At 44.6% G+C, this 19,469-nt stretch overlaps 1 protein-coding gene across 9 annotated transcripts in view; it reads left to right on the top strand.

The window, feature by feature from the left end:
- The window catches only part of Wdfy3 (WD repeat and FYVE domain containing 3), a 238,750-nt gene that overhangs the window by 143,796 nt on the left and 75,485 nt on the right, over positions 1–19,469 (top strand). For all 9 annotated transcript variants that reach the window (XM_085836931.1, XM_029478035.2, XM_085836928.1 and 6 more), the window contains 10 exons: positions 1,014–1,126; positions 3,747–3,978; positions 4,976–5,076; positions 5,199–5,417; positions 8,235–8,416; positions 10,087–10,318; positions 11,982–12,142; positions 14,225–14,336; positions 15,248–15,438; positions 16,388–16,540. In XM_085836931.1, the coding sequence (XP_085693057.1) occupies positions 1,014–1,126; positions 3,747–3,978; positions 4,976–5,076; positions 5,199–5,417; positions 8,235–8,416; positions 10,087–10,318; positions 11,982–12,142; positions 14,225–14,336; positions 15,248–15,438; positions 16,388–16,540 (1,696 nt within the window). The remainder of the gene's footprint in view (positions 1–1,013; positions 1,127–3,746; positions 3,979–4,975; positions 5,077–5,198; positions 5,418–8,234; positions 8,417–10,086; positions 10,319–11,981; positions 12,143–14,224; positions 14,337–15,247; positions 15,439–16,387; positions 16,541–19,469) is intronic.

The following is a 19,469-nucleotide window of genomic DNA, read 5'->3' as shown; positions in this document are numbered from 1 at the left end:
CCTTTCCAATGCTTTACAGCCTTTCTGGGGCTTAGAACAAGAGCGGAATAGCTTGTTTTATAGCTACTACAGGTATGGGATCTGGCTTGCCTAGTATGACCCATTATTATTTGAACCCTTAACCTGAGATGTAAGAAAATATTGGTAACCAGATCATAGAAGGGGCTTCATCACACAACCAGGAAGTTAAAATTCTGCATAGTAGATTCCATAATAGCAGTTTTATAGAATTTAAGGGCAGCTTATCCAAAAATTTTAGGGAGGCTGGCTTTCTAGAGGAACGACAGTTTAGAAATAGAAAATGGTAGACGATTATTGAGATTGGATCCAGGTGGGGAATGCAATCCCTTTGCAATGAGAGAGACGGGTGTCATGGCCCTGTAAGCAATACAATATTCCTGTGAAGTGCAGAACAAATCAGATTTGTGGATGGGGTGAAAGGGGGTGCAGTGGAAGGGGCGTTGAAGGTAGGTCTCCTGTCACCGTGGCCTTCCCTGGCAGCCCTTTGGGGAGTTGGGGTTTCCACATGCCAGGAATGAGCAGTCATTGACATCTTGAGCAAGGCAGTGACAGCGAGGAGATTGTGTTGGTACCCAGTGGGAGCCACTGGAGGTGACACAGACTGCTGCTAAATACAGAAATAGGGCGCTTCGTCTGGGTCCCATCAGAGCACTGCCTGGGTAGCATGTCAGAGGCGGTTAGGAAGTCAGATAGGCATGATTTGGGGATTTTATGAATGTAGAAAGCAAAGTAACCGAGAAGACTCCAAACACATTTTGGTGATGTGGGATAGAAGGTGACATAAGGGAGCGGGACACTCTGGGGTGCATAGTAGATGTAAAGCTATACAGTGACTATTATATGAAATTAACACTATGTGTCATAGTAACTTTCTCTTGTGCTGTAACTGCTCCATTACAATTCATCGATCCCCCTGCCCAACCCCTTGATATGGTAGTGTCTTGTTCTGTAATGTTCTCAGTCAGGGACTCACTTTGCTTTCTCCTCCTTAGGGAGTTCTTGCGTTTGGCAAGCCCTTTGAATTGTGGAGCCTGGGACAAGAAGCTGCTGAAGCAATACAGGGTTCACAAGCCGAGTTCGCTGAGCTTCGAGCCGGAGATGAGAAGTGAGCTGAGTTTTGAGATTTCTGGTCACGGTTTCTTCTGTCACTGAAATCCGTGCGGATGGGGGTGGGTCTGTATGAGAACTTTATAAAGAGAAGAGGTTGTTGCTGTTTGGTCAGGTTGGTTAATGGAGGGAGAGGTCAGTGGGGGTGGTAAGGGGTGATGGGCAGTGTAAGGATACAGGCAGTTTAGTCCTTGGTGTGGCCTATGCTGCCCTGACCAGGGAGTGTCGATTACCTTGTTTAAATGCAGCAGTGTGATTGCAGGGCAGCTGAAGATTGGGAAATTAGAAATCACAACAGAAGGCAAATTAGGCCTGCAAGGAAGAAGGGGAACTGGGTGGCTTCTGAGTCAAGTGTCCTGGGATTGGAAGGCAGGTGTCCTGGGATTGGAAGGCGGGTGTCCTGGGATTGGAAGGCAGGTGTCCTGGGATTGGGTCTGGAAGGCAGGTGTGCTGGGCCTGGAACTGGAAGACAGGTGTCCTGGATCTGGAAGTCAGATGTCCTGGAACAGGAAGGCAGGTGTCCTAGGACTGGAAGGCAGGCATCCTGGGTCTGGAAGGCAGGTGTCCTGGGATTGGGATTGGAAGGCAGGTGTTCTGGGACTGGAAGGCAGATGTCCTGGAATTGGGACAGGAAGGCAGGTGTCCTAGGGCTGGGACTGGAAGACAGGTATCCTGGGATTGGGACTGGAAGGCAGATGTCCTGGGATTGGGACTGGAAGGCAGGTGTCCTGGGATTGGGACTGGAAGGCAGGTGTCCTGGGATTAGAAGGCGGGTGTCCTGGGATTGGGACTGGAAGGCAGGTGTCCTGGGATTAGAAGGCGGGTGTCCTGGGATTGGGACTGGAAGGCGGGTGTCCTGGGATAGGAAGAGAAGTGTCCTGTGGATCTTTCACCTGAAGGAAACCACTCATCCAGCAGGATCATTTGGATGGGCACAGAAAACACAAGAAAGAACCCACAGAGGAATGATGGAGACAAGGGCAGATGTGGTGTCCTAGGCATCTGTGGTAGATTTGCTGAGTAGCCTCCAAGGAGAAGTCACATTGAGCAGAGGGAAGACAGAAACCAAGGGAGTGAGCAGAATGTAGGCCCTGCCCGATCGTCGGTCAGGTTCATGGAAGACCAACAGGTGCCATCCCCGGAAACTAGTGGGCAGTGTCTTAGTGAGGCCTCCTACTGGATTCTAGCCTGTGATGAATCCTGTGGTTTTTGCATTTCCTTCCATGGTAAATCTGAGGTCTTGTGCCTTTTCTATTTACAGAGATTCCGTCTGGATCACTGTTAGCCGTGGTGCTGAGGCTGCTAAGGTGGAGTTAGAGTCACGATTAAGTAGTCAGTGCCAGTGCACCATGCAGGGCGGTCCTTAGGAAGTCAGAGAGACTACCTTCCCTTGGTTTGTCCTTTGGTTTTTGATGTGCTAGTTGGTGACTAGTCCAAGGTCCTCTCCTGTGCTAGGCAGCTGCTCTATCCGATACATCCTCCAAGCCCATGATGGAGGCTTTGAAAGGCAGCAGGGTGTATCTAATCATTCCCTGCAGTTTTGAGGCGAGACTGCTGAAGTCAGAGGACCAACCTTCAGCCATTGCTCTCTGCTCCTAATGACCACCAGTGCTGTTGAGTTCCAGCATGGATTCATGGGAAGGCAGACTGTATGATAGATAGTCTTTCATATTAATCATTATACATCCCTTTTTTTTTAAAGATTTATTTATTGATTATATGTAAGTACACTGTAGCTGTCTTCAGACATTCCAGAAGAGGGAGTCAGATCTCATTATGGATGGTTGTGAGCCACCATGTGGTTGCTGGGATTTGAACTACGGACCTTTGAAAGAGCAGTCGGGTGCTCTTACCCACTGAGCCATCTCACCAGCCCATTTATGTCTCTTTCCTTTTTGTATTATATGCATTCCTTTAGAATTGAGTTTTGTGATTTCCTTTGTGGAGCATAGACACAAGAGTAGGTACTCCCTGCAGGAGTATTCAAACACAGTTACGGTTGATCCAGTGTCAGACACATGGAAGGGAAACGGTTTGTGCACCTGGGCACAAAGGTTCATCTTCAAAGGGAACATTATCTTTGTTTGTCTGAGATGTTTCTGGAAAGACAGGACTGCTTATCACTGTGTGTGTGTGTGTGTGTGTGTGTGTGTGTAGGATCCTTATACGCAGTGTTTTTATGGTCATGTTTTATCGTGATAGATTTAAGGATTCAAAAGGCAGAGGAAGACAAGAGACAAGTGTCGCATTTATCCCTGAGACCGCACAGTTCTATTCTGTTACGGTGCTTTTAGGGAAAACACGTTCCTTCCAAAGAGAAATGATAAACAGTGTTGTGAAATAAGAGCACTTCACTAGCTGAGGTCTAAGCTGTGATTGTGGGCGCTTTTATTCCTTTCAACACTCTAGCGTCTGATGTCTCCACAGGATGTATGTTGCCTCGATAGTAATTTAAAAAGGAAAGCAAGCTCTTCAAGTCTGAAAGGGAACATAAAACATTGCGACTGCACAAGTACCTGTGGTATTGGGGGAAAAAAAATTCAGGCATATGACAATAAATCAGTCTGGTGAAGTTCCCATAAAATTCTGAATATTCCCCAAGATATTTTGTCTTGCAGGTAGTGTGGTCACCTCTCTGGAAGGTCTGGGCTCTGACAATGTTTTCAGCTCACATGAAGATAACCATTACCGGATAAGCAAAAGTCTGGTGAAGTCCGCAGAAGGAAGCACTGTGCCCTTGACCCGGGTAAAGTGTCTCGTCTCCATGACGACCCCTCATGACATCAGACTTCATGGGTCATCGGTCACTCCGGCTTTTGTTGAATTTGACACATCCCTTGAAGGCTTTGGGTAAGGAGACTACAAGGGTGCCAGGCCTTGCTCTCATTGAGGGCTTTGCAAACAGACTTGGATTTAAATTGCTGGGTCACAATGTGCTGTGACACGGATTGTCAAGTGGTTCTACTTCTTTGAGCATGCTGTTTGAAGGTTTCTGTTTATCCTTTTGAATTATTTATCATATTAACTATGCTGGTGTAGTACTGGAGTTTATAACCGAAGGCCCATGGTTGAGTAGGGCATTTTAAGTGTGATTGTGGATGAAGACGTTTTATGGTGTCACATGCAGCCCATTCAGGTATCTTCTCTGAGTGGCAGAGTTGTGCCACCCTAGTAGGAAGTTTCCTGCACAAAGCAGGGGTCTCATGGGGCTCCATCCAGAAATCTGGCCAAGTCCTGGTGGTGTAAGTGTGAGATACGGAAGAAGGAGGGAGTTAGATGTAAAGCTCTGACTCGTCTTTGCCACCTTGTCTCCAGACTGTCTAGGACAGTATCGTCAGCCGTGATTTTTCAGTGGCAACAGTGACCTCAGATGAGTAACCTTAGATATGGCAAGGCTGCTACAGTTACAGAAGCAGCAACAAAGACACCATAGTGAATCTACAGACCTGTCAGATCCTCTAGCCCACATGTGTCCAAATACGCACACCTATGTCCAAGGCTGTATTATGAAGAAGCAATCCAGGGCGTTTTCTTCTGTGATAACAAAATTACTTGAGTGCTTGTTATTGAGACTGTATGTTTGTTTTACCTATGCATATTTAACCATGACATTGAAATAATTTAAAATTTAAATGGGTACTGTTAGAGGATTTTAAGTACTACACCATTTGATCGTCTCATGTTATTAAAACATGGGAAAGGCTTTGCCCGGCCCCCAGATGTTTTCTATAATCTCTCATCTCTAGCTGCAGTTACATACTTGTCTTTCAATCACTTGCTGCAGTTTTGCATGTCCGCCGCCTTAGGTCAGAGCGGATCTCTAACTGAGCTCTGTTTTCTTTACTAGCTGCCTGTTCCTGCCCAGCTTGGCTCCCCATAACGCCCCTACCAATAACACTGTCACAACGGGTCTCACTGACGGGGCCGTGGTCAGCGGCATGGGCTCTGGTAAGTGCCATTCCTTTCTCAGTAGATGTTTGTACAAATAGATTATATACTGCTATTGCCTCATTTAAAGACATAAATGTGTGCCCCAATGCCCTGTCCCTGGTTTTCTCCTCTGACTCCAGGTGAGAGGTTCTTCCCCCCTCCTTCCGGCCTGAGCTATTCCTGCTGGTTCTGCATCGAGCACTTCAGCTCCCCGCCAAACAACCACCCCGTCAGACTCCTCACGGTCGTGCGGCGAGCGAATTCATCTGAGCAGCATTACGTGTGCCTTGCCATAGTTCTGTCTGCAAAAGACCGGTCCTTAATCGTTTCCACAAAGGAGGAGCTACTCCAAAATTATGGTCAGCGTAATTAACACTCATTTCTAAGTTCAAAGTGTTAATCCTCATCTAGCTTTAGTTAGGGTGGCACAGAACAGGTTATATGAAATCTTGCATATTTGCCAGTAAATTTTAAGATTCATATATATATATATATATATATATGTATGTGTGTATGTAATAACTATCACACACGCATGCACACATGCGCACGCGCGTGAGTACACACACACACACACTCACACACATGCACACACATACTTACTTCCCTGATTAAAGCATTGTTAAGAGTGACTTGGCAAACCACAGAGGCGGAGCCTGACCGAGGACACATCTTGCTAGGATCCTGCTTGGGAAGCAGCTCTCGAGCTTGCTCCATTTTGCTGAAGTGATGGTTGACTGTGTGAGCATTCGTTGAACACCTGGGTGCCATGTGTGCAGCTCTGTGCCGAACACAGCAACATCACAGTCACTTCGCCCATCATTCTCCTTCAAGGCATTACGTGCATTTGTGTAAATAATTCCCTCCAACATATAGTCACCGACTCTGGAGTGCTATAGAACTTCAAACTCAAGGCACCCATGAAGATCTAACTAAAAGTTTGTAAACACGAACCCCGGGCTCACTCAGTTGCCGTTGTCCTGAATATAAAAACTACATAAAAAATTTTTATCATCTAACTTTTATCTTTTTAGCGAAGATATTTCATTGATTGGCATGTGGTTGATGGTAAATACTAATGGAATGTATGCGTTTGCTTTTAAATTTAAGTATACAGTTTCTCGGTGTTCTTCATGGTACCTTTCACAGCACTGAGTTATCATCAGTATAATTCATCTCAAAGTTCTCATTGTGAGGGCTGGAGATCACATTTCAGAAGCCGAAGCCTTCCACGAGTTTGAGCTCTCTCTCTCTCTCTCTCTCTCTCTCTCTCTCTCTCTCTCTCTCTCTCTCTCTCTTTTTCCATACTCCATTGGGAAACACTGCCTTTGCATTGAGACCCTTTGAGGCAAGCACTTTGGGGTGCCCCCTTGGTCACCTCACTGTTTGCCAGCCCTTTCATATACCCTCTGATCTCCTCTTACATCTTCCTTTTGAAATCAGTGTCCTTTGGACTTGGTATCCATCTCCTCTCCCTTGGAAGTAAAAACCATCACTCTTTGTTTGTTGAGGGCCGCTTGACCTTACCTCAGGAACCAAGAAAGCATTTTTAAAAAATCTGTCTATGTTCTAAGCTTGGTGCTTGTATTTCCACACGCATAGTGGAGTCTGCATTTAAATACTTGAATATTCTGAGCAGGTCTTTTCCTGACATTTATTTATAAAACCCACCTCTCCCTCTACTTCCTATCTTGACTACTGACAACCCTCAGCTAATACGCTAGCTAGACGCCCGCTTGGCCAACCTTAACTGCCTCGCTTTGCCCCGGCTTACTGTTGTATGACAACCAGGTTCGTCCTCGAAAATGAAACTCCCACACCATTCCTGTTGGTTTGTTTCTGAGATGTAACTCTCATTGTGAGCCCAAGGCTGGCCTGGAAATCCTGATCCTGTCTCCACTCCCTGTGCTGTAATGACCAGCATGCACCTCCCACCCCAATGTCACCCATTAGTGACCGAGGCCAGGCTCTCATGCATGGTAGGCAAGCACCCTGGGAGCCGAGCGATGTCCTACCTCTCTTGACATTTTTCAGTAATGACATCTTTAGTACTAGCGGATATTTACCATTTTATTAGTAAGGAAGTGGAAGACACAAAACTCGGTTCTCTGCTCTGAATTTTTTTTGGGAGAGGGAGGGGTGTAATTTGTGCCACTATAAATGTACACAAGTTGGTACAGTAGTTGGTGATGTGATTTACATGTGGGCCCCACAGATCCAGCTTAGCAGTCGGCGCCTTTACCCAGAAGCCCTCTTGGCAGTGCTGATGTGCATGTCTTTTTGTGTGTATGCTGAATGATTGAGACCAGGGCTCCATACATGCTAAGCACATGCTGGCCCTGTGCTCTCTATGACATCCTTCACACCCCTCTGTCTGTAACTGTGACCTCCTGAGGCCAGCTAAGTTCACTTCCTGTGTGGGCTTCTCCATTCTGTCTCTCACTGTTGCCTGCCCAGCTACAAAGACTGAGTGAGAAAGGGTAGGACTGTGTGTGTTCTAGCCCAGGGGAAGAATAAAAATACGTGCAGCCTCGTGTCTGTCTCTGGATTTGACTCCCAGCACCACTAAGAACAACAAACCAAAGGCAGGACATTAATTTTCAATTAGACAAATGGGAAAATGAAATTCATATAGCCCCATTGTTTCTTTTTTGTTGTAGATGACCAAAATAGTTTATTGAGTATGGAGATGGGAAGGATCTGGGATCCTTTGAGAGTGGGGGAGAGTTTAGAGGGAGAAAGGGAAAAGAGTAATGTAATTAAATTACAACTTCAAAAATACACAATAAAGAACTAAGAGGAGAAGATCTTACTGTTTACATGTGAATACAGCTACTGTTTCTTAGCACAGTCTGGCTGGTACTAAGCAGCAATCAGAGGGTAGAGTTAGGCAGTGCTGGCAGAGGAGGGTGTCTATTGGACAAGGTTTTTACAGGAAGCAAGAACTTGGAACAGCAGATAGTTTGTACCCAGTGCCACGCAGCAGGGCTCCCTGCAGCTGCTGTCCTGTGGTTCTGGCAGGATGATCGCAGACCAGCAACAGGTTGTGGGATGTGCAGGATGCTGCCTCTGTGTCACGGACTATCTGAATCTGCTGATCTAGAAATCTGTGATCCAGCACAGGGACAGTGTGGGCAAGCATGCACACTCACGTCCTTCCCCTCTGTCTTATTTAGTTGATGATTTCAGTGAAGAGTCCTCTTTCTATGAGATCCTCCCGTGCTGTGCCCGCTTTCGGTGTGGAGAGCTGGTAGTGGAGGGACAGTGGCACCACCTGGCTCTGCTCATGAGCAGAGGCATGCTGAAGAACAGCACCGCGGCCCTCTACCTCGACGGGCAACTGGTCAGCACCGTCAAGGTAAGCATGCTGTACCCCAAAACACCAGCGCTCGGTCTTCACCTGGGTGCGGAGGGTCCAGGCTAAGTTCTCACTCTTGAGCAGCAGCAGCCAGCCACTGTATCTATATCTGCAGCCTTCTGCTGACAGAATGGGGGGTGAGCATTCCTGGAGAACGCCACAGTATTCAGGAGCATCTGGGAGAGGGGAAGAACTAAACAGTCTCTTCTGAATAAAGATATTGTCACAGGTGAATGTCCCCAAACCTAACGTCCAAAATACTCCAAACTCTAAAGCTGTCTTAGTGTCAGCATCTGTCATAAAACAATCTGCACATTTCGACGTATTTTAAATTTTATATTTTCAGAGTACTAAAGATTTCACAGGCATCCCAGGGTCTGGAAGATGCTGTAAAGTACTTTTTCTCGTCCTCAGCACTGTAGACCAGGCTATAAGCTGTACTTAGTATCTACAGAACTTGGCGTGGTTAAAATTCCTTACCGTCTGTAAGACAGTATCCATCTTAGACTGATAGTGCTATTTTTTCAAATGGGTCTTTTGTGTGACATCAGCTGTGCATGATTTCCCTTCCCTAAAAGTACTGGTGTCCCATTGTGATGTTATATGCTAAGGTAAATGCTAGAATATCCCATTACGGTGTCCATTGATTTCTTTGTAATATGTGTGTGTGTGTGTGATAGACAGACAGACAGACAGATGATATATAGACAGATAGGTATGTAGGTTGGTAGATTGATTAATTAATTGATTGACAGTTGATAGACAATTGATAGATGATAGGTAGATATGTAGATAGATAGACATGTAGGTAGATAGATAAATAGATGATAGATAGGTATGTAGGTAGGTTGATAGATAATTGATAGATGATAGGTAGATATAGATAGATAGATGGATAGATAGATAGATAGTTGAATACACACTCACGTGCACACACACACACATACTGTGAGTAATCAGGGGTAGTATTACATGAAGATCTTCACCAGCATGCTTGAAACAACCCTGGGACCATTCTTTAATATACATAAAATAATAGATGTGATCTGAAGTTGACTGATGTTGATGAAGAAACAACTCAATGGAAATGACCTCCCCTGTGACAGAGGCCACCTTCACAAGCAGTAACTCAGTTTCTCATCTCACAGCCTGCCTAAATATATACTTATTTAACATGGGTTGATTGATAATTGAGTTGTCTCATCAGTAAGTACAAGTGTTTTCAACTCTCAGAATGTCAGTTAGCCATGCCTCTCTTGTCTTGAGGTAATATACATGCATATAAGCCATGCACTTGACTTTTGTAACTCTTCTTGAGATACTTTAAATTAGTAGGCTCCGATCTCAGGTGGTTATCGTAGAACTGTGAACATCTCCTTTGCAGAGAAGCATCATGAATACAAGGAGACCGCAGTAAGCAAGTGACGTCGTCCCTGCATATAACTGTTGCCGTTTCTAGATATAGTTTACTTGGTGAGAACTTGATGGCAGATCTAGCCACACTGCCACACTGAGTGCCCAGTTACAGACCCTACAGTCTTGCCTTCTGTTTCTCAGCTTGGTTCTGACATCTCTGAAGTCCTGGGTCTTGAGATAAGGAGAACACGTATGATAAGGTAACCATTCCTGGGCTAAGGTGTCCATGTCTCACACCTGTGTCTTCTTTGCAGCTGCATTATGTCCACAGCACTCCTGGGGGCTCAGGCTCTGCAAACCCCCCAGTACTGAGCACAGTCTATGCTTACATCGGCACTCCACCTGCGCAGCGCCAGATCGCCTCGCTGGTCTGGCGCCTGGGGCCCACTCATTTTCTGGAAGAAGTTTTACCTCCTTCTAGCGTGACTACTATTTATGAACTGGGACCAAACTATGTTGGAAGCTTTCAGGCTGTCTGCGTGCCATGTGAGTTCATGTTATCATACATTCTTGACACGGTGCAGGGAGTAAGTCCTGCAACATAGGGGTGTGTGTGTGTATGTGTGTGTGTATGTATGCACATGTGTGTGTGTGAATCTGTGTGTATATGTTTGCACGTGTATGTGTGTGTGTGTATGTGTGTGTGTGTGTGTGCGTGCTTGGACATGCCTGTGTTTGGCTGAGAAAGAGTTCTTTCCATTCATTTGCTTTGGGATGATTTCTTTGATTCCTCCTGTTGAAAATGTTCTCTGAGGGGTGAGGATATAGCTCAGGGTTAGCATGCTTAGCTAGCATGTCTGGGCCTTGATGTGAATTCCCAGCACTGCAATTAAAGGGGTGGATGGAATGAAGTATAATGTTTCTCCCACTGTCACAGTGCACTTTCTGATCTGTTATCTGTTTGCTAATTTTCCAGGATTCCTTCTTGTATCAAAGGTGAGGGTATTTACCCTGTAAAAGAGCAACCTCTTTCCTATTTTCTTTCTATAACTTCTATTACATGGAGTGATTTAAAATATTTGATAATGTTACTGAGGAAACAAACATATTCTCAAGTTCAAAGCTATTCCTATTCCTGATTGTCCATTTTTTGAAATTCCCCTTTTCAAAAGAAATACAGACTAAAGGGACTGACGTCGCCTACGGTTTATTCGTGCTGTGCAGATGTGTCACATTTGCCTTTTCCTGTTCTTTCCTAAGCATGGTCTCAGATATTTCGACAAGGTAGTGTACACGTTAATCACCGGGTGATGACTGAGCTCTGTTCACTCAGTATTGATTCACAGAGCATCTAGGAAGAGTGAACGTGCCATGTGCTCAGCCAGTTAGTATACCCAAAGGTCACATTTGCTCCCAGACCCTCCTCATGTATGTTTATTTATCTCCAAACCCAGTGTTAGCTCCTACCATTATCACTCCCGTATCACCCATGTGGAAGCTGAGGCAGAGACAGACAGACAGACAGACAGACAGACAAGTAGGTTTGCCGCTTAGATTTTTAAATAAAAGTGAGATATACAGCATGTATGCTTCCTGCGGTGCAGTGTGGTCCTGAGGAGAGTGAGAGGTGTACGTGTGAGTTCGTGAGAAGAGGGGTCAGGGCCTCTACGCTGCAGACACCTGGGTGTTTTCTTTCCTTTCCATATACAGTCGAGGTCTGATGACTTGGTAGACAACGGGTAACGTTCTTTTGCTTCCTTTACAATGGGCCCTATGGGAAGGTACTTCAAGAGTCAAACAGTGAATAGCGTATGACTGGCAAGTCCTTCCCTATACTGCATTCAAAGAAATAGACAAGAGCTACAGATGAAGTAAAGTGTCTTTAAATCTGGCTCGCTTTCCCACTTTAAAAAAATATTTAGGGTTGGCGAGATGGCTCAGTGGTTAAGAGCGCCGACTGCTCTTCCGAAGGTCCCGAGTTCAAATCCCAGCAACCACATGGTGGCTACAACCATCCGTAACGAAATCTAATGCCCTCTTCTGGAGTATCTGAGGACAGCTACAGTGTACTTACATATAATAAATAAATAAATCTTTAAAAAAATTAAAAATAAAAAAAATATATATATTTAAGTCCATCCAGGCAAGAGACAGAATAAACGCTTTGTTCTAAGGATGGAGTGTGAAAAGAATCTCTCCTCTTTTGAAGGTAAAGATGCAAAGTCGGAAGGTGTCACCCCGTCCCCCGTGTCTCTGGTCGCAGAGGAAAAGGTGTCCTTCGGACTCTACGCTCTGTCCGTGTCCTCCCTAACAGTGGCAAGAATTCGGAAAGTCTACAACAAGTTAGACAGCAAAGCCATTGCGAAGCAGGTAAGCTGAGAGCTTTCAGTGAGCCGTGGCGGCTCTCCCTGGGAAGATAGTGTGCGATGGGCCCAGTTGAACCATGAAGGTCTCTCAGTGGTGAAGCCCAGTCTGGGAGAATGGGACATGTCTGGCTTTAAAGATGAAAAAAGGCCATGGGTAGGTAGGAAGAAAGTGGGCGGTTCCCCACAAGCAAGACATTCTTGCAGACACCTCTACTCTAGACTGCCAGGACTATGTCTTACATCAGACCTTCAGAGCTAAGATAGTCAAATTACATCATCATTAAGTTGATGGTGATTTGGAAAAGCAGCCATAGACTGTTGGGGTCTCTCTCCCTTCAGGGCAGAGTTACTGAACATTCCGCTCTGTGAAGCCTTCTCTTCAGGCACTTCTCATGGACTCACTTCCTGGTCTGGCTTCGATTCATATGTGACTCGACCCTCTGACAAAAAGCAGCTTAGGGGAGGAAGACTTGCCTTTCTTCTTAGGTTTCAGTCCATCACGGAATCAGGTTGGGGGCTCAGGCAGGAAGTGGAGGCAGAAAGTGGAGGTCCTCGGCTTGCTGGCTGCCTCACACATTTATGCTTAGCTAGCTGATTTATTCTATGGTTCAAGATGACCTGCCTAAGGATGGTGCTACCCAGGGTGGACCAACTCTGCCTGCATCAGTAAGACAATTCCCCACAGACAGGGCCGCAAGCCAGTAGGATCTAGACAGTTCCCTTTTGGAAGCTTTTCTCTCAAATATGTCAAGCTGACAAGTCAGGCTAACCAAAGTTCTCCCTTTGTTGTATCGTTGGCAACTTGTTGTTTCTGATGCAAACCTGGAACATCTGAAGTGATTTTTCTCTGGATGCTTTCTTTTCTTTTCTTTTTTTTTTTTTTTTAATAGTTGATCTCTAGAAATTCAAGTGTGTTATACCTAGGCTTTTGGGGAAATTTGTGTCATGATTGAGTTCACTGACTCTCTTGAACTATAAATTCACATTTCACTAACTTTCAGTAATTATATTTGCAGAAACCTCTTTCTACTACATTTTCTTAGTTTTATCCTGGCACTCTAATTAGCATATCTGTCTAATTAGCATTAATCATGGGCAGGTGATTAACTTGTACACTCTCTTGTGGAAATGTCTCTGCATGTGTCATTTGTACTTGGGTTATTTTGTTCCTAATTTAGGCCAAGCATTAAGATATTTAGTGTAGTTGGGAAAGTTAGAATGTCTCACTGAGTGTCGGAGCTGTTGAGCTGTTTGCAGTTTAGACTTTAGCCATGTGTGTGGCCCAGCCTTGCAACACTAACTTACTACCCAAGGCCCTGGGTGTGATCCCAGCTCCACAGCAAGCTAATTAAGAAGGTAAACTTTGTGACAATAAAGATCACAATTGCTGAGGTTTTGCCTGTTTGTTTGGTAATCCATTTGGTTATTTTGTGGCTTTCTGAGACAAGTTCTCACTCCTGAGCCCAAGTCTGCCTTCACTTGGCAGTCCCCCTGCCTCAGGCTCCTGGACACTGAAATTTTAAGCTTGGACCATGACGTGCATCTCCCTATGGTTCTGTGGTTGTTGTTTGTTTTATAACTGATGCTGTTACAATTTAAGCAAATTAATTAAGACACCTATCTCTCTATTTCTGGCTCTGTGGCAATAGAGCCTAGTCTATGTGTTTGATATATTCTTTATTTAGTCCTGGTTCATCTGTATTCTTGACATTTTTTATACAAATGCACCTGATTTGATCTAGAATAAATTTGAATCTTCAACAGTATTCTGTGAGGCTCCGAGTAACGGACAGCTGCCAACCGGAGGCAAGATTCATTCAGGAAGATTCCCAGCGACCTGCTTTATCTCTGCCAACTTTATCTCTGTAGCCTGCCTTCTAAATTACTTTTATGAAGTTTCATGCTTTGGAAGTGCTTGCCCAATTTAAAAAAAAAAACAAAAAAACATTTTTTAAAAGGCTCCTCACACTTTACATATTGTGCTAAGTAGAAGACAGAAAGGCTTTGTTGCCAGCCATAGAAGTGAAATAAAAACGCCAGGCCCTTCTTCTGTGATTCCATTGATTTTTCCCTTCCTGTTCTCCAGTTAGGCATTTCCTCCCATGAGAACGCCACTCCCGTGAAACTGGTTCACAACGCAGCAGGCCATCTCAACGGGCCGGCTCGCACTATCGGGGCCGCTCTCATTGGATACTTGGGTACGTTAAACCGTCTTTGTTTATACAAATAGTGGGGCTGGGGGAATGTTTCAAGCACTTGACCTGTCGTGTTCCTGCAGTGCTTACAGATTAGTCCCAAATTTCAGTCAAATTTAAAAATCATGAGCTCTTGAAATCTCCTTAGCCCATGTGCTCCTGTACTAGCTGCAAACGGCGTATAGAAAAGGAGTGAAGAGCAAACCAAGCGATGGTCACATCAGAGTTAGGTTAGTGATGGTCCAGCTCCTGTTACCTAGCAACTGGAACCGGAGCTCCCTAGGAGAGCCCGTGACTAGTGAACGAGAAGGCCTAGGTTCAAGGCCCAGCGCCTCCAAACAACAGAAGGAAGAGCTTCTGGGGGTAGCTTTAATGACTGACAGAGTTGCTGCATCCTCTGGAGTACTGTGCCTTCTGTCCTTATACAGCGTTGACGTTGGTGGTTAGCAAGATCTGAGATCTTAACAATGCAGTTGGGCTACCTAGTCTTCAGGAGCAGTTTGTGTGTGGTACCAGTTCCTTGTTAGATTAACAAACAGTCTTAATTGTTCCACAGATACTTAGGGAGCAGTAATCTGGGGAGCTCTGCTTTACATCCACAGTGTGGTACAGTGCAAAGCAATGAACAAAGCCTCTGTAGAGCAGGCTCCAGTTTCTGCCCTCATACTTAGTGATTCAGGCCAACCACTTACACTCTTTAGACTTCACTTTTCTTCCCTATAAAGTCACACCCTGAGAGCCTTAGAAAGTAGCTTTCAAAATCCAGCATTCTCGTGTATTGAAATGTTACAATTTGTTGCCAAGCATTTTTTTTAAATAAAAAATGTATGAAACATTTTAATGAGAATAGTTAAAGCTTATGCAGGTCTTGTTTACACAGTTAATGTAATTATTTTCACTCTCTATTCAATCAGGAGTAAGAACATTTGTCCCTAAGCCTGTCGCCACTACTTTACAGTACATTGGAGGAGCTGCAGCCATCCTTGGCCTAGTGGCCATGGCCTCTGATGTGGAAGGCTTGTATGCAGCAGTCAAGGCCCTGGTCTGTGTGGTCAAGAGCAACCCGCTAGCCAGCAAGGAGATGGAAAGAATCAAGGGATACCAGGTCTGTGCTGTCACTTTGCACCATGGGAGCTCATGTCCATTATTCATATTTTCTTAAACTCTGGAAGAATGAAATTGTCCACATGAACTTAAAACAAACACAAAAACCCACGTAAACTGGAAAGTGTGTATGTGGCTTAGTTTAATTTTGGTTTCTTAAGCTCCCCTCGCTCATTCACATGTTCAGCAGACCAAGCTGTTTCACTTTTGATGCATCTAATGCTCTGTGTGGATGGATGCTCACTGTCCTGGGCAGTGGTTCCAGGACATTGCTCTGTCTCCATGCACACCTCATAAATTTGTGTTGTGTTTGCATATAGCCTGGGTGTACCCACCATGCTGGAATAACCTCTGAGATATTTATCGCTCCTAATACACTGTGATTGCAATGCTACAGGTATTATATAGGGTAGTAGTTAGGGGATAATTACAGGAAATGTCTGTACATAGTTTCTAAGTTGGATTCCTAAATTCGTTTGACTTATCTGTATATTAAAAACCCATGGATAGAGAAAACCAACCATATTTTCAGATCAGTTTGCTTGCTTAGACATTCTTTCTCTTCATGCAGTAGAGAGTGAAATGAAATCGGGTCACATTAGATCTGGTGAAGACACCTGGGCCTGATGATCTATCTGTGCTCTCCCCATTTTCTTTGTGGCTTCCTTCCACTTCACACCCCTTCATCTTTTGGTGCCTCATTTACTCAAAAATGGACAACCATTATACAATGAACATACTATTGTTGTTCCTGAAGATCCAGGTGTCTTTCCAGGTCCATCTCCTGTGGCTCATTTTATCCAATGAGACCTCACCTGCCACGATGCCATTAAGTCACGAACCTGTCAAAGAATCAACCCATTGAGTAGATTGGGACCCTCAAGGTCCACTATACAGGGTGTTCGCTACACGATGCTCAGTCAACAGACTGCTCTGTTTCTTTCCTCCAGCTGCTGGCAATGCTGCTTAAAAAGAAGCGCTCCCTTCTCAACAGCCACATCCTCCACCTGACGTTCTCCTTGGTGGGGACAGTTGACAGTGGCCACGAGACATCCATTATTCCCAATTCCACTGCTTTCCAGGACCTGCTTTGTGATTTTGAAGTAAGTATACATACTGACCAGGAATATAGAGTTGATGAATATATTTCTTTCTCTATCGTGAGTGAGTTAAGCTGTTTTCATCTCATAGATATGTCTCTGAAATTACAATTTCCTGATGATTGTATCAGCACCATTTAGTGAAACTTAAAAAGTAAAATAATGTTTCATTTTCTCCAAATATATCCTGGTCTACGAATGTTATAGAAATTAGACACATAATTCATACCCTGACACTTCCCATACCCACTGTGTCAGGTGTTACAAGAAGGAAGCATTTCCATTAAGCAATTCTGATATAAACTTTTCCATAATAAATAGAATCTAGACCTTTAATTTGGATTATTAGCAGCTACATAGGAAAAGAATGTTATGAAATGAAAACAAGGTTTTCAGCCAGGCTGTGGCAGCGCACGCCTTTAATCCCAGCACTCGGGAAGCAGAGGCAGGAGGATCTCTTGAGTTTGAGGCCAACCTGGTTTACACCATGAGTTCCAGGACAGCCAGGGCTACACAGAGAAACCCTGTCTTGAAGAAAACAACAACTAAAAGACCACCCTTAGCGTGTCCTGTCATCTTCTTGACACACCGCATGCTCACAGCCTTGGCTCATTGAACCTTGAATCTCTCTCCACTTCCAAGTCGCTATACTAAATGTTCATGGTACATCCCTTGGAAATGGTAGGATCTCTGGGAATCGTGAATAAAGATCCTGTTTGTCTCTATCTTGGTGTCTGGACCACCCAGGATGTCACCAGGACCTACTGATGACAAGCAATGCTTGTTGCTGAGTCCCAACTCAGTCTTTTATCATGACTTCAGCACAGCAATTGGTCCAGCCAACGAACAGCATCCTCTCGCCACTGTTTTTAGAGCTGATTCACAGCTCCCCTGTGAGTGGAAACCCGCCTTTTAGATCTACACCAGACAACACATGTAATTGCTCTCTCCTTACAGCTCCATCTACTTTCTACCCACTCTCAGGCGCGATCACCATCCTGGTCCTTTCACCCATCCCACTGCTCTTGATATGATTCTGTCTCCATAACATCCTCAAGCAAGCTTCACCTCTGGAGGTCATGGTCACCTTTCACATCTGTCTCGAACCTTGGCGTCCTAATTCAAGACTGACTTCTGACTGCTCCCCCCAGTGTTTCTGTTGTTGTCCTTAACTGAATTTGGCAACCTTGCCCCAAATTAGCACTTCCTTCTAACGTCTCTTTCTGTTAGTAACCCCGCCATTCCATGGGATTGAAATTATGAAGTCAGCTGTCTTCCTCCTGTCTGTGAACAGTCGGGTATGAAGTCCTGTCAATTTCACCCTCACGCTGTGCAGTGTCTGCCCTTCTGCCTCCACTGCCTCCTAGCGAGCCTCTCAGTCAGCTCTCCTCGCACGTACCGGGATAGCCGCAGTCGCTTATTCCTCAGGTTGTGCTGTCCACCTTTGGAGGGCTCATTCTTTTCTAAAGTCACGATTACATCACATCTTCAAGATTAGATCTCTCTCTTCTGCACAATGAAGTTTTCAGAGGTCTAGTTCTTAGATGTCTTTGATGAAAATGATGAGGATGGTTGTGGTTGCCGTGGTCGTCGTCATCATCATCATCACTGTCATCATTTCTATCTGGCCTGGAAATTACTATGTAGACCAGGCTGGCCTTGAAGTCATGGCCTCTGCCTCTTGATTGCTGATATTAAAGGTGCGTGCCCACCACACCTGACACTCGTTGGTTGAACCAAGCACTGCATTAGTTGGTAAAGATATAAAGGCCCACATATCCAGGCTGCTTGCTAGTCCATTGGAAGAGAAAAACAAAGAAATAAATAAGTAAATATTTGAGAAAGCTACAGTTCAAAGGCTGCAGAGGGACAACAGCAATAAGAAGATCCACATAAGCCTGCTGGCTTGTTCATTAAGACATCCCACTGAAGGCCCCTGGCCCCTGGAGTAAGAAGACCTAAGCCCCCTGACCCATGCAGTAAGGAGACCCACCACCTAAGCCCCTGGCCCCTGCAGCAAGAAGACCCACTGAGGCCTTCTGGCCCCTGCAGTAAAAAGCCCAACCCAAGTCCACTGGCCTGTGTAGTAAGAAGACTGCACCTAAGCCTGCTGGCTTGTGTTTCCTCAGGAATTTCCTCTGGTTTCAAATTTGTGATTAATATTTAATATACAGACAACATAAATTTAGTTGAATACCCAATTTTGGCTCTGTTTCACAATGCCTGTACACTGACTTCCTGGAACTTTCTTTACCAAGCCACAAATAGTCTGTAAATAGTCCCTCCTCCCTTCTTTAAAAACAGCAATTTGACAGATATAAATGAAATAATCTTAACAGCATTCAAACATTTTCCTTGGTTATTTTTCCAGACTCTATAAAATAATGTGGTTTATCTTTGAAGACTATTATACTGTCTTCATTTCTCCTTTCTCACCCTTGTGGAGGTGTGCTTTTCTTTAAATTTTATGATCTCCAGAATAGTTTTTTCTTTAATGATCAATTATTTGTAAAATGCATTTTTTAAAAAAAAAGTCTTCATATATGCTATTTCCAATCCAGCTATATACTATTTCCAACTCCTTAGCATTTTTAGAATTTTATTTTTTATTTCTTTTTTAAGTGTGTTTGTGTCTCTGTGTAGTACTTAAGGAGGCTGCAGTTGGGTTTCAGATCCCCTGGAGCTGGAGTTCCAGGCAACCGGAGCACCATCTGATTAGGTGCTGGGGACTGCGGCTGCGTCCTCTCAGCCTGACTCCACAGGTTGTAAAGCTGGAATCTGCCTTGTGCTGGGGTCAAGGAATTGTCCCTTCTGAAGTTTTTTTTTTTTTTTTTCCTGTTTTGTTTTGTTTTGTGTTTGTGACAAGATGGTTTTGCATAAGATGCACATCTGGTTGGCCATTTTCATTGTTCCATACTTTAAAAATGTTGGT

This window comes from Mus caroli, unplaced genomic scaffold, assembly GCF_978045245.1.
Source record: "Mus caroli unplaced genomic scaffold, Mus_caroli_1 scaffold_4, whole genome shotgun sequence".
In the NCBI taxonomy this organism is placed as follows: Eukaryota; Metazoa; Chordata; class Mammalia; order Rodentia; family Muridae; genus Mus; species Mus caroli.
Note: the sequence above shows the minus strand (reverse complement) of the source record. Positions and strands in the feature narration are given on the sequence as shown.